The sequence below is a fragment of the Antennarius striatus genome, chromosome 19 (genome assembly GCF_040054535.1).
Source record: "Antennarius striatus isolate MH-2024 chromosome 19, ASM4005453v1, whole genome shotgun sequence".
In the NCBI taxonomy this organism is placed as follows: Eukaryota; Metazoa; Chordata; class Actinopteri; order Lophiiformes; family Antennariidae; genus Antennarius; species Antennarius striatus.
In genome coordinates, this window is record NC_090794.1 from 1,773,332 (window position 1) to 1,787,836 (window position 14,505).

Here is a 14,505-nt window from a genome sequence, read left to right on the forward strand (position 1 = left end):
AAGTATTGACTCAAAGGGGGCCAATACTGTTACACGTCCTACTTTTCAGTTTTTTATTTGTAAACACAACATAAAATTTTGAATAAATTTGGTTCCACTTCACGATTGGATCTCACATGATGTTGATTCTTAAAAAATATTTTCAATTTTTTATCTTTAAGTTTGAAGCCTGAAATGTGACAAAATGTCAAAAAGTTCTTAATGGGCCAATACTTGTGCAAGGCACTGTAGGTGCAGGCCTCTGAACAAACACAACACACTAGGGACCTGTAGGCATGCAGTTAGTATGTAAACATAGGGGGAGGCAGAGTAAAGGATCGCATGAGGGATCGTGCCCCAAATGAGCAGCTTGTGGGGTGGATGGCGCCTTGCTCGAGGGCGCCTCGGCAGTTGCTGGGAGGTGAACCGACACCTCCCATCGTCAGCTCACACTCCGAAGGATGTCTTGCTGGTAGTGGGAATCGAGCCGCCGATGGCTGGGTGATGTCTGGTCTTCAAGACATCTGCTCTACCGCTGAGCCACTGCCGCTCCAAAAACCTGGTTAGAGATGCCATGAGGTAGGTGGCAATGCCTTAACCATTTGTGTGTTGGAGGCCACAGGGGCCTATTCCATCCTTGTCAAGGGGAGTGCTAACCTTCTCTCCTTTCATATAACACAAGACATTTGCAATGCAAATCAGAAGACATCGCAATTGTCTCAGTTTCCCTGTGGTCACATTGTCTTCAATCGTTTCTTTGGGTACCGTTGTTTTTTTTTGTTCAGACCTGTTTAATCAGTTTATTTCTTTCTGTTGAACCACTATTAAAAATCAGTCTATTAACCAAAATATGTCACATGTATAGGACTTGACAGCACACCTTCACACAGGTTTGAAGGGTTCCTTCTACACAGATGTTCAATATCTTTTGGATCAGGACTCATAGAAGTTCATTTCAGAATAGTCCAATGTTTAGCTCTGAGTCATTCAAGGTTATTTTTAGCTGTGTTTGTATCGTAATCCTGTTGGAAAACCCATGACCTGCAGCTTACAATGGGCAGCACATTCCGCTCCAGAATTCCTTGATGGTATTGATATTTTATTGTACCCTGTACAGATTTAAGACACCATTTAAGTCACATTGTCTTCAATCGTTTCTTGGGGTACCATCCTTTTTGACAAGGCCTGTTTGACCAGTTTATTTCATTCTGTTGAACCACAATTGAAAATCAGTGTCTGATTTTCAATGGTTAAATACCATTACATTTGTGGTTACCTTTGTGAGATTCAAGTTATTTCAGTGACCATGGTGTTTTTCTTTCATTCACAGAGGGCTTCATGTTTGCCCTCCCCTCTAGACATGAGCTCATGAACACAGTCCTAATAAACAGAACTAAGATAAAGAGACAACTTAATGACAAAGCAGCTTTATAGCATTTTTTTGTTTATTGTTGATTGGTTTTCTACAGTCATGACAAGGTTGCTAATGATTTCATGCGAAAAAAAGGAATAAAGCATCTAACGATCATTTTTCAGAGCCATTAACAGTAACTTTACTAATGGGTGAATGACGTCACATGTGGTCTTACACCGGCTGCCATGGATGTTCTTACTGGCAGAATGCATCATGTTTCATCCATTGCAGGAAAATGTAAAAGAAAATTCCAGCAAAGGGAAATCAAAATAAATTTTACTTTAACAGTTGTCTTCCCTGGTTCTCAGCTGTAGAGTCATTCTTCTTTGCATGGACATTTGAAGCGAACTTTGTAGTCAAGGCAAGCTCCATCTTGTTGGTCTTCATTACGGCAAGCAAATCCTCGATTTGGATTGTATCTGAAAACCAGTTAATAATTCAAGACTGAAGCAAGAAGGTAATATTATAATGATAAGATTTTTCAAGGAATAAACTACCAACGGCATATATCCTTGGTTACGTAGCTAGCACAACAGAAATACTTTTAATGTAATAGTACTGTTGAGAGGGTAGATCTCTTTGTGTATTCTCGCTTCAAGGCAACTTACACATGGAAGGTCTCCCCTGTGTTGGTGGCTGCGGTCATCGTTTTGACGGTAACAGCTTCAATTTGCAGTGGGTTTTCACAGATTTTGTCCTTGTTTTCCCTCCTGAGGTCACTCAAAGTCTCCCAGTCTCCAGTTCCAGCGGGGTCATCCCTGTCGTACCAGTTGGTCCAGCACTCTTTATCAAGGGATGAAAGAGACACCGAGTGATTGTTGAGAAACAGAGTGAAAGCCTCATGTTTGGTTTAGTGCTGTGTATTGGCATTTCACCATGACACATGTACAATGCTGTGATATAGTACCTTTGGCACAATAGGGGGGCTCGCACATGAAGCGAACTTTATAGTCATTACACATTTTGCCATTGGGCTGCTGGGAGTTTAAGCAGATGAATCCCTTAATGGTGTCACTTCTGAAAAAGAGACATGGAATTGGTCAAAGTTTATGATCTTGTAGTCATAGTTTATTGGAAATATAGTTTATGGTGGTGGTCAAATTTGGTCGGTGGTCAACATACATCATCATTGTTTTTCATCAAACAAATATTTTTCATTTTTGAAGGTCTTACCTATGAATCACATCCCCTGTTTTTGCTGGAGTCAACCCACATTTAGTTTTGGCCACAATTTGCTTTGGATTAGGGCAGATCTTGCCTGGGTTCTCAGAACGAAGATTTCTGAGGTCTTCCCAGTCTCCAGTATCAGGGGGGTCATCTCTGTCAAACCAGTCTGTCCAGCATTCTTTATAAACACAAGTTGAAATTGCACAATTGTGAATTCTTCTAGATGAGTTTTAAATGACAGAACATCCAAACTCAAATCAAATTCACAATGAAATGTGGATGTGGGTGAGGGCTTTTCTGAACAAAGTTGGAAGAAAAGCAAAACAGAAGGGTTTCAGACTTTTCCAATGAGACACTCTTAATCTCTGTAGCAGTTTAGAAGAAAGCTGCAAGGCTACATTAAGTTAGAAACTTGACTTTCAACTTCGTAATCACAAGGTGAGAAGATGATGACTCAGTTTGTAATGTTTTTGATACAACATCACATCAACTTCATGTAACCCAAATGTTCTTTCTTTTCTGCAATGACAGTCACATTTCTTTTAAATTTTATCTGCACACACTGACTGCTTACCATGTGGTTCTGATGTGTCACTGTGGTGCTCCTGGTGGCTTTCTGAAAGAGTAATAAAAACAATCATAACTGAGTTATTAAAATTATACTTATGTTCATACTGCCTGCAAGTATTGAGATGCACCTACCAATGAACAATCCTGCAACAATGGCAATGCTTAACTGCAAGAAAAGGCGAAAATAAAACAATTTACAATCACAAAATATAATATATTACATACAAATATCTGACACCTATGTAGACAATGTCAAAAATGTTTTTCTTTAAAAATATGTAATTAATTACCAGTTTGAACATGTTTGCTAAAGTGGGACCTTTGAATCTGTGGAGAAATGATGACATTTTTATGAAAACAATTAACTGTGTGTAGTACAGAAATATATTCAAAAACAAATAAAATAATAACATTGCCAAAAATAATTAGAAATAGCATTCTTTGAGTTTCATCCTCTTCATAGTGAAATTATCTGGATTTAAATGCTGTTTTCAATTAAAACAACATATTCTTTCATAAAAGACAGTTTAAAAGCTGTTTGAACTTCAAAATAGGATCATTTTTATCCTGAAATAAGTAAAGAGGCTCACCCAAAGGACGTCCTGGTTTGAACAGTGTGGTTCTGTGATCGTCAGCGTCCGTAGTGAGTCTCTCCTGTCCTTTTCCTTATATACGGCTGTTCACATTGCTGCTATCAACACCTCCTACTGTACTGCCAGCTCCCACTACCTTTTGGTCATTGATAAGACGGCATCTCTGACAATGAATCATAACCTTGAGCAAATTAGAGTCTCAGTTTCTGAAGTTACACAAATACACTTTCAATACCCGTTTCTTCCACTGTCGTGGGATACAGAGAGAACATGCAAAGTCCACCCAGAGTGGGACTCGAACCTGGAACCGCCTTTCTGTGCCTATACAGCGCTACCCACTACACCACTGTACCACCCGTTTGTGAAATTCCTCTTTATAATTGTCATGTTACATGAATTTAACTTGGGGGTTTTTCTTCCAGGAACATTTGTAAAGAGACAAATAATAGAGGAACGCCATTATTTAACATTTATATGATAGAGAGAAAACCTTCACACAGGTTTGAAGGGTTCCTTCTCCACAGATGTTCAATAGGATATTGATCAGTGCTCACTTGTGATTGTCCAATTTTTGGCTGTCAGCCATTTTGGGTATTTTTAGCTGTGTTTTAGGTCATTATCCTGTTGGAAAACCCATGACCTGCAACTGACACTGGGCAGCACATTCTGCTTCAGAATTCCTTGATAGTCTTGATATTTCATTATATCCTGTACAGATTTAAGACACCTGTGCCTGATACAGCAAATCAGTCCCAGAAAATCACCAAGCGTCCTTCATGTTTCACAGTCAGGACAATGTTCTTGTCCTGGTAGGCTTCATTCTATGTCTGTGAACACAGAGCTGATGCACCCTGACCTTGGAGTACACCTTGAACTTCTTTGGCAGTTGTTCTGGACTCTTTGGTTTCCGTTCATACTATCGGTCTGTTCAACCATTCTTAATTTTTTTATTCATGGAATGTTGGCTACACTCACATGGAACTCAATCTTCTGAATATGTTGTACTGTACTCATGAGAACTTCAAACTACTTGGAGATAGTCTTATAGTCTTTGCCTTTAACGTGTTTGTCTGTAATCTCTTGAGGTGACTTGTCCCTACTTGTTACCCTTTAAATGATCAGTTTGAAGACAGCTGTGATGCAAAACAGAGGATCCGTCTTAGTTTCCTTGTGGTCACATTGTCTTCAGTCATTTCTTTGGATAAACAATCGTTTTTGTTCAAGCCTGTTTCATGAGTTTATCTCAGTCTGTTGAACCACAATTACAAATCAGTGTCTGATTTTCATTGGTTAAATTTCATGCCATTTTAATTTGTGGTTACCTTTTGTCAGTTTAGAGTTGTTTTGGTGACGACTGTATTTATTAACAGAGGGTTCCATGTTTGCCTCCCCTCGGGACATGAGCTCATGAACACTGTCCTAATAAACAGAACTAAGGTAAAGAGGGAACTTACAGCATTATTATGTTCATTGTTTATTTGCTTTCTACAGTCATGATATAAGGTTGCTGATGATTTCATGTGAGAAAAGAAACCATAAAGCATCTAACAGTCATTTTCCAGAGACGTTAATCATAAATTGTTGGTGAATAAAGCCGCACGTTGTGCTGTTACAAGGGCTACCTCAAATTCATTGTGTTTCTTCTGTTCTAGAAAAGTATAAAAGAAAATATAAGACTTTGACTGTCTCTGTTCGCAGACTCAGTTGTAGAGTCACTTTTCGTTGCATGGACATCCAAAGCGAACTTTGTAGTCATGGCAAGCTCCATCTTTCTGGTCTTCATTGCGGCAAACAAATCCTTGCGTTGGATTGTATCTGAAAATCATTCAATGATTAAGGATTTAAGCAGGAAGGGAATATTTTGGTTTATAAACTACCAAAGCCATATATCCTTGCTTACATAGCCAACACATTAGAAATATGATTTTCAATGCAATGGTACCGTTAGGAGGATAACTGTATTGGTGTGTTCTCACTTCATTGCAACTTACATATAGATGGTCTCTCCTGTGCTGATTGCTGGGGTCATTGTGTCAATGGTAACAGCTTCGATGTACAATGGAGTTTTACAGATTTCATCTTGAAATTCCTTCCTGATCAATCAAAGTCTCTCAGTCTCCAGTTCCACTGGGGTTGTCCCTGTCGAACCACCTGGTCCAGCAAACTTCAGTGAACAACAAAAGGCATACCAAAAGATTGGTGAGAAAAACGTGAAAGCCTAATTTTTGGTTTAGCGCTGCCTTTAGCAAATAAACAGAACACTAGTTCAGTGCTGTGATACAGTACCTCCACCACCACATAATGGGGGATGGCAGCTGAAACGGACTTAATAGTCATTACAGGTTTTTCCCTTGGGCTGTTGGGAGTTTAAGCAAATGAATCCAGTTGTGGTGTCACTTCTGAAAAAGATACAGAATCAAAATATTTCATGATCTTTCAGCCATAGTCAATAGGAGATTGCTGGTAGTCAACTTTGGTAACCTATACATTTATATTCCACTCCATTAAAATGGTCAAATCATTTTTATTTGTGAAGTTCTTACTTGTGAATCACATCCCCCGTTGCACCTGCAGCCACCCCAGTGAGGGTCCTGGCCTCAATTTGCACTGGTTTGGGGCAGATCTTCCCTTTGTTCTCAGCAGGAAGATTGAGGAGGGTCTTCCAGTCTCCACTACCAGAGGGGTCATCTCTGTCAAACCAGTCTGTCCAGCATTCTGTATAAACAGAATTTGAGATGTGATCATCTTGGCATTTGAAACTGCACAACTGAGACTTGGTCTGGATCACATGTGTCAAAGTCAAGGCCTGGGGACCAAATGTGGCCCGCCACATCATTTTATGTGGCCTGCCAGAGCATAAAAGGTTTGGGGGAAAAATGGCTCAAAATACAGTATGCTTTGACCAAAAACTACGATGGTTTTCTCTAATGAAGCTGAGCACAAAATCACACAGGAGCCGTCTGACTGATGAACACCTTCACTCTATCTTGAGGGTTTCCTCAGCTCAGAGCCTGACCCGAACATTGATGAACTTGAACAAAAGATGAGACACCATCAACTATCAGGCTCAGCCTCAGACAAGTGTGCATCGCAGAGCAGGAACGTACTTTCAGTTTAAAATTGAGTCAAATTTTTAAATTTGTTTCTACAAGATGTGATGTCTTTTTGAAGGAAGCATTGTTTTGTCTGTGTGCCATAGATTTTTGTATTTATATTTCAGTTGAATGGACTCAGGGAAAATTGCAGATAAGAGCCATGAGAAGGATACAACTGATTTGACGTTTTGTTTTTTTACTATTTGAAAGCAGTGATTGGTAGGATTGTATAGAGCAGCACAATTTTTAAAAGTTTTTTAATTTTTTTACACGATAATGCATTATTATTGTTTATGCACAATATTATTGTTGTGCATGCAATCATGCATCCACGATAGTTTCTTTTCAGTTTATAATGCATGCAATTTCATTCATGCACTTATCTTGATATTAAGGAACATATTTTTTTTGAAGGACATTAAGCTTTTTTGCCTTTTGAAAATGTTTTCCCTGGAAGTTACTGTCAGAGCCATAACAAAAGATTGCTTTTTTAATTTCATCATTACACTGTGTTAGCGCTTGGTTCAATAGGCTATGCTCATTTTAATATATTTTAATAAACATTGAACCAGTCCGGCATTCGGCTTATAGCAAATATGATTTTTTGCCCTCCGTGTATTTGACTTTGACACCCCTTTTTTTAAAAATCAGACAGATCACAAGTGTGAAGAAGAAGAATTACACTTTAGTAATCCCGAAACGGGAAATTCTCTTTACACTCTCCAGCTAGACATACATAAACACATATACAGTGCCTTGCGAAAGTATTGGCCCCCCAAGAACTTCTTGACACTTTGCCACATTTCAGGCTTAAAACTTAAAGATAACAAACTGAAAATATTTTTTAAGAAGCGACAACATGTGAGACACAATCGTGAAGTGGAACCAAATTTATTCAACATTTTATATTGTGTTCACAAATAAAAAACTGAAAAGTAGGACGTGCAAAAGTACTGGCCCCCTGTTCTCTCAGCTCAGCTAACTGACTCCAGAAGTTCCCTGATGACTTCTGAATGATCCAATGTTGACCTAAATGACCAACAATGACAAACAGAGTTCACCTATGTGTCATTTGGTCTCAGTTTAAATGCACCTGCTCTGTGAAGGTCTCAGAGGTCTGTGAAAAGAATACTGGAGAACAAGCAGTATCATGAAAACCAAAAAACACACCAGGCAGGTCCAGGATAAAGTTGTGGAAAAGTTCAAAGCAGGAATGGGATACAAGAACATTTCACAATATTTAAAAGTCTCCCGGAGCACTGTACCAGCAATAATATCAAAATGGAGAGAGCATAAAACCACTGCAAACCTACCAATACCTGACCGTCCCTAAGCAGGGAAGCAACCAAGAGGCCCATTATCATGCTGGATGACCTGCAGACATACACAGCTGAGGCGGGACAATCTGTCCATAAGACAACTACAGTATTTGTCGTACTCTGCATAAATCTGGCCTTTATGGAAGAGTGGAAAGAAGAAAGTCTTTTCTGACAGAAAAACAAAAAGATGCCCGTTTGGAGTTTTCAAGAAGCCACATGGTAGACACATGACATGCGGAACTAGGTGCTCTGGTCAGATGAGACCAAAATTGAACTTTTTGGGCTGAATGCGTACGTTACGTTTTGCGCAAGAGTAACACTGCACATCACTGTGAAAACAGCATCCCCACTGTCAAAAATGGTGGTGGCAGCATCATGCTCTGTGGTTCCTTTTCTTCAGCTGGGACTGGGAAGATTTTTAGAGTTGATGGGAAGATGGATGGAGCAAAATACAAGGCAATTCTAGCAGAAAATTTGTTGGAGTCTGTAAAAGACCTGAGGATGGGGTTGGGGGTTCACCTTCCAACAGGACAACAATTCTAAGCATAAACCAAAATCTACAATGGAATGGTTTAAAACTGACCATGTAAAGGTGTTAGAATGGCCAAGCCAAAGTCCAGACCTCAATCCAATGGAGCAACTGTGGAAAGATCTGAAAATTGCTGTGCACAAACGATCTCCATCAAACCTTGAGGAACTTGAGCTGTTTAGTAAGGAGGAATGGGCAAATATTTCTGTCTCAAGATGTGCAAAACTTATAGAGACATACCCAAAAAGACTTGCGACTGTGATCGCAGCAAAAGGAAGTTGTACAAAGTATTGACTCAAAGGGGGCCAATACTTTTACACGTCCTACTTTTCAATTTTTTTTTGTAAATACAACATAAAATTTTGAATAAATTTGGTTCCACTTCACGATTAGATCTCACATGATGTTGATTCTTAAAAAATATTTTCAATTTGTTATCTTTCAGTTTGAAGCCTGAAATGTGGCAAAATGTCAAAAAGTTCTTGATGGGCCAATACTTGTGCAAGGCACTGTATGTGCAGGCCCCTGAACAAACACAACACACTAGGGACCTGTAGGCATGCAGTTAGTATGTAAACATAGGGGGAGGCAGAGTAAAGGATCGCATGAGGGATCGTGCCCCAAATGAGCAGCTTGTGGGGGGGACAGCGCCTTGCTCGAGGGCGCCTCGGCAGTTGCTGGGAGGTGAGCTGACACCTCCCATCATCAGCTCACACTCCGAAGGATGTCTTGCTGGTAGTGGGAATCGAGCCGCCGATGGCTGGGTGATGTCTGGTCTTCAAGACATCTGCTCTACCGCTGAGCCACTGCCGCTCCAAAAACCTGGTTAGAGATGCCATGAGGTAGGTGGCAATGCCTTAACCGTTTGTGTGTTGAAGGCCACAGGGGCCTATTCCATCCTTGTCAAGGGGAGTGCTAACCTTCTCTCCTTTCATATAACACAAGACAATTGCAATGCAAATCAGAAGACATCGCAATTGTCTCAGTTTCCCTGTGGTCACATTGTTTTCAACCGTTTCTTTGGGTACCGTTGTTTTTTTTTGTTCAGACCTGTTTAATCAGTTTATTTCTTTCTGTTGAACCACTATTAAAAATCAGTCTATTAACCAAAATATGTCACATGTATAGGACTTGACAGCACACCTTCACACAAGTTTGAAGGGTTCCTTCTACACAGATGTTCAATGTCTTTTGGATCAGGACTCATAGAAGTTCATTTCAGAATAGTCCAATGTTTAGCTCTGAGTCATTCAAGGTTATTTTTAGCTGTGTTTGTATCGTAATCCTGTTGGAAAACCCATGACCTGCAGCTTACACTGGGCGGCACATTCCGCTCCAGAATTCCTTGATAGTATTGATATTTTATTGTACCCTGTACAGATTTAAGACACCATTTAAGTCACATTGTCTTCAATCGTTTCTTGGGGTACGTTCCTTTTTGACAAGGCCTGTTTGACCAGTTTATTTCATTCTGTTGAACCACAATTGAAAATCAGTGTCTGATTAAATACCATTACATTTGTGGTTACCTTTGTGAGATTCAAGTTATTTCAGTGACCATGGTGTTTTTCTTTCATTCACAGAGGGCTTCATGTTTGCCCTCCCCTCTAGACATGAGCTCATGAACACAGTCCTAATAAACAGAACTAAGATAAAGAGACAACTTAATGACAAAGCAGCTTTATAGCATTTTTTTGTTTATTGTTGATTGGTTTTCTACAGTCATGACAAGGTTGCTAATGATTTCATGCGAAAAAACGGAATAAAGCATCTAACGATCGTTTTTCAGAGCCATTAACAGTAACTTTACTAATGGGTGAATGACGTCACATGTGGTCTTACACCGGCTGCCATGGATGTTTTTACTGGCAGAATGCATCATGTTTCATACATTGCAGGAAAATGTAAAAGAAAATTCAAGCAAAGGGAAATCAAAATAAATTTTACTTTAACAGTTGTCTTCCCTGGTTCTCAGCTGTAGAGTCATTCTTCTTTGCATGGACATTTGAAGCGAACTTTGTAGTCAAGGCAAGCTCCATCTTGTTGGTCTTCATTACGGCAAGCAAATCCTCGATTTGGATTGTATCTGAAAACCAGTTAATAATTCAAGACTGAAGCAAGAAGGTAATATTATAATGATAAGATTTTTCAAGGAATAAACTACCAACGGCATATATCCTTGGTTACGTAGCTAGCACAACAGAAATATGACTTTTAATGTAATAGTACTGTTGAGAGGGTAGATCTCTTTGTGTATTCTCGCTTCAAGGCAACTTACACATGGAAGGTCTCCCCTGTGTTGGTGGATGCGGTCATCGTTTTGACGGTAACAGCTTCAATTTGCAGTGGGTTTTCACAGATTTCGTCCTTGTTTTCCCTCCTGAGGTCACTCAAAGTCTCCCAGTCTCCAGTTCCAGCGGGGTCATCCCTGTCGTACCAGTTGGTCCAGCACTCTTTATCAAGGGATGAAAGAGACACCGAGTGATTGTTGAGAAACAGAGTGAAAGCCTCATGTTTGGTTTAGTGCTGTGTATTGGCATTTCACCATGACACATGTACAATGCTGTGATATAGTACCTTTGGCACAATAGGGGGGCTCGCACATGAAGCGAACTTTATAGTCATTACACATTTTGCCATTGGGCTGCTGGGAGTTTAAGCAGATGAATCCCTTAATGGTGTCACTTCTGAAAAAGAGACATGGAATTGGTCAAAGTTTATGATCTTGTAGTCATAGTTTATTGGAAATATAGTTTATGGTGGTGGTCAAATTTGGTCGGTGGTCAACATACATCATCATTGTTTTTCATCGAACGAAAATTTTTCATTTTTGAAGGTCTTACCTATGAATCACATCCCCTGTTTTTGCTGGAGTCATCCCACATTTAGTTTCAGCCTCAATTTGCTTTGGTTTAGGGCAGATCTTGCCTGGGTTCTCAGAACGAAGATTTCTGAGGTCTTCCCAGTCTCCAGTATCAGGGGGGTCATCTCTGTCAAACCAGTCTGTCCAGCATTCTTTATAAACACAAGTTGAAATTGCACAATTGTGAATTCTTCTAGATGAGTTTTAAATGACAGAACATCCAAACTCAAATCAAATTCACAATGAAATGTGGGTGTGGGTGAGGGCTTTTCTGAACAAAGTTGGAAGAAAAGCAAAACAGAAGGGTTTCAGACTTTTCCAACGAGACACTTTTAACCTCTAGCAGTTTAGAAGAAGGCTGCAAGGCTAAATTAAGTTAGAAACTTGACCTTCAACATCATAATCACAAGGTGAGAAGATGATGACTCAGTTTGTAATGTTTTTGGACCAACATCACATCAACTTCATGTAACCCAAATGTTCTCTTCCTTTTCTGCAATGACAGTCACATTTCTTTTAAATTTTATCTGAACACACTGACTGCTTACCATGTGGTTCTGATGTGTCATTGTGGTGCTCCTGGTGGCTTTCTGAAAGAGTAATGAAAGCAATCATAACTGAGTTATTAAAGTTATACTTATGTTCATACTGCCTGCAAGTATTGAGATGCACCTACCAATGAACAATCCTGCAACAATGGCAATGCTTAACTGCAAGAAAAGGCGAAAATAAAACAATTTACAATCACAAAATATAATATATTACATACAAATATCTGACACCTATGTAGACAATGTCAAAAATGTTTTTCTTTAAAAATATGTAATTAATTACCAGTTTGAACATGTTTGCTAAAGTGGGACCTTTGAATCTGTGGAGAAATGATGACATTTTTATGAAAACAATTAACTGTGTGTAGTACAGAAATATATTCAAAAACAAATAAAATAATAACATTGCCAAAAATAATTAGAAATAGCATTCTTTGAGTTTCATCCTCTTCATAGTGAAATTATCTGGATTTAAATGCTGTTTTCAATTAAAACAACATATTCTTTCATAAAAGACAGTTTAAAAGCTGTTTGAACTTCAAAATAGGATCATTTTTATCCTGAAATAAGTAAAGAGGCTCACCCAAAGGACGTCCTGGTTTGAACAGTGTGGTTCTGTGATCGTCAGCGTCCGTAGTGAGTCTCTCCTGTCCTTTTCCTTATATACGGCTGTTCACATTGCTGCTATCAACACCTCCTACTGTACTGCCAGCTCCCACTACCTTTTGGTCATTGATAAGACGGCATCTCTGACAATGAATCATAACCTTGAGCAAATTAGAGTCTCAGTTTCTGAAGTTACACAAATACACTTTCAATACCCGTTTCTTCCACTGTCGTGGGATACAGAGAGAACATGCAAAGTCCACCCAGAGTGGGACTCAAACCTGGAACCGCCTTTCTGTGCCTATACAGCGCTACCCACTACACCACTGTACCACCCGTTTGTGAAATTCCTCTTTATAATTGTCATGTTACATGAATTTAACTTGGGGGTTTTTCTTCCAGGAACATTTGTAAAGAGACAAATAATAGAGGAACGCCATTATTTAACATTTATATGATAGAGAGAAAACCTTCACACAGGTTTGAAGGGTTCCTTCTCCACAGATGTTCAATAGGATATTGATCAGTGCTCACTTGTGATTGTCCAATTTTTGGCTGTCAGCCATTATTGGGTATTTTTAGCTGTGTTTTAGGTCATTATTCTGTTGGAAAACCCATGAACTGCAACTGACACTGGGCAGCACATTCTGCTTCAGAATTCCTTGATAGTCTTGATATTTCATTATATCCTGTACAGATTTAAGACACCTGTGCCTGATACAGCAAATCAGTCCCAGAACATCACAAAGCCTCCTTCATGTTTCATAGTCACGACAATGTTCTTGAACACAGAGCTGATGCACCCTGACCTTGGAGTACACCTTGAACTTCTTTGGCAGTTGTTCCGGACTCTTTGGTTTCCGTTCATACTATCGGTCTGTTCAACCATTCTTAATTTTCCTCATGGAATGTTGGCTGCACTCACATGGAACTCAATCTTCTGAATATGTTGTACTGTACTCATGAGAACGTCAAACTGCTTGGAGATAGTCTTATAGTCTTTGCCTTTAATGTGTTTGTCTGTAATCTCTTGAGGTGACTTGTCCCTACTTGTTACCCTTTAAATGATCAGTTTGAAGACAGCTGTGATGCAAAACAGAGGATCCGTCTTAGTTTCCTTGTGGTCACATTGTCTTCAGTCATTTCTTTGGATACCATCGTTTTTGTTCAAGCCTGTTTCATGAGTTTATCTCAGTCTGTTGAACCACAATTACAAATCAGTGTCTGATTTTCATTGGTTAAATTTCATGCCATTTTAATTTGTGGTTACCTTTTGTCAGTTTAGAGTTGTTTTGGTGACGACTGTATTTATTAACAGAGGGTTCCATGTTTGCCTCCCCTCGGGACATGAGCTCATGAACACTGTCCTAATAAACAGAACTAAGGTAAAGAGGGAACTTACAGCATTATTATGTTCATTGTTTATTTGCTTTCTACAGTCATGATATAAGGTTGCTGATGATTTCATGTGAGAAAAGAAACCATAAAGCATCTAACAGTCATTTTCCAGAGACGTTAATCATAAATTGTTGGTGAATAAAGCCGCACGTTGTGCTGTTACAAGGGCTACCTCAAATTCATTGTGTTTCTTCTGTTCTAGAAAAGTATAAAAGAAAATATAAGACTTTGACTGTCTCTGTTCGCAGACTCAGTTGTAGAGTCACTTTTCGTTGAATGGACATCCAAAGCGAACTTTGTAGTCATGGCAAGCTCCATCTTTCTGGTCTTCATTGCGGCAAACAAATCCTTGCGTTGGATTGTATCTGAAAATCATTCAATGATTAAGGATTTAAGCAGGAAGGGAATATTTTGGTTTATA

At 39.2% G+C, this 14,505-nt stretch overlaps 2 protein-coding genes and 2 non-coding genes across 4 annotated transcripts; all 4 read right to left on the bottom strand.

Moving 5' to 3' along the window:
- Window positions 1-530: 530 nt before the first annotated feature.
- On the bottom strand, window positions 531-658 carry LOC137613935 (U6atac minor spliceosomal RNA). The gene has a single exon (XR_011039015.1). It is a non-coding gene; the product is annotated as a U6atac minor spliceosomal RNA (small nuclear RNA).
- Window positions 659-1,425: 767 nt separating this feature from the next.
- LOC137613894 (uncharacterized) lies at window positions 1,426-3,780 on the bottom strand. The gene is made up of 8 exons (XM_068343358.1): window positions 3,721-3,780; window positions 3,421-3,457; window positions 3,263-3,296; window positions 3,135-3,176; window positions 2,567-2,738; window positions 2,301-2,410; window positions 2,002-2,176; window positions 1,426-1,812 (listed from the first exon to the last, which is right to left on the bottom strand). Exons 2-8 carry the CDS (start codon window positions 3,430-3,432, stop codon window positions 1,710-1,712), a joined length of 648 nt encoding a protein of 215 aa, XP_068199459.1. The 5' UTR covers window positions 3,433-3,457; window positions 3,721-3,780; the 3' UTR covers window positions 1,426-1,709.
- Window positions 3,781-9,480: 5,700 nt separating this feature from the next.
- LOC137613933 (U6atac minor spliceosomal RNA) lies at window positions 9,481-9,608 on the bottom strand. The gene has a single exon (XR_011039013.1). It is a non-coding gene; the product is annotated as a U6atac minor spliceosomal RNA (small nuclear RNA).
- An 841-nt stretch (window positions 9,609-10,449) lies between these two features.
- On the bottom strand, window positions 10,450-12,750 carry LOC137613903 (uncharacterized). Its single transcript, XM_068343372.1, has 8 exons — window positions 12,664-12,750; window positions 12,364-12,400; window positions 12,206-12,239; window positions 12,078-12,119; window positions 11,510-11,681; window positions 11,244-11,353; window positions 10,945-11,119; window positions 10,450-10,752 (listed from the first exon to the last, which is right to left on the bottom strand). The coding sequence occupies exons 2-8, from the start codon at window positions 12,373-12,375 to the stop codon at window positions 10,650-10,652; spliced, it is 648 nt and encodes a 215-aa protein (XP_068199473.1). The 5' UTR covers window positions 12,376-12,400; window positions 12,664-12,750; the 3' UTR covers window positions 10,450-10,649.
- Between the last annotated feature and the right edge of the window lie 1,755 nt (window positions 12,751-14,505).

Bases quoted from the DNA above. Each gene is read 5' to 3' on its own strand.
- LOC137613894 (XM_068343358.1), bottom strand. The intron at 2,411-2,566 runs GTAAGACCTTCA...TCTCTTTTTCAG, and splicing joins ACAGGGGATGTGATTCATAG to AAGTGACACCATTAAGGGAT. The intron at 1,813-2,001 runs GTAAGTTGCCTT...ACTGGTTTTCAG, and splicing joins ACAGGGGAGACCTTCCATGT to ATACAATCCAAATCGAGGAT.
- LOC137613903 (XM_068343372.1), bottom strand. The intron at 12,120-12,205 runs GTAGGTGCATCT...TTACTCTTTCAG, and splicing joins TGTTGCAGGATTGTTCATTG to AAAGCCACCAGGAGCACCAC. The intron at 11,354-11,509 runs GTAAGACCTTCA...TCTCTTTTTCAG, and splicing joins ACAGGGGATGTGATTCATAG to AAGTGACACCATTAAGGGAT.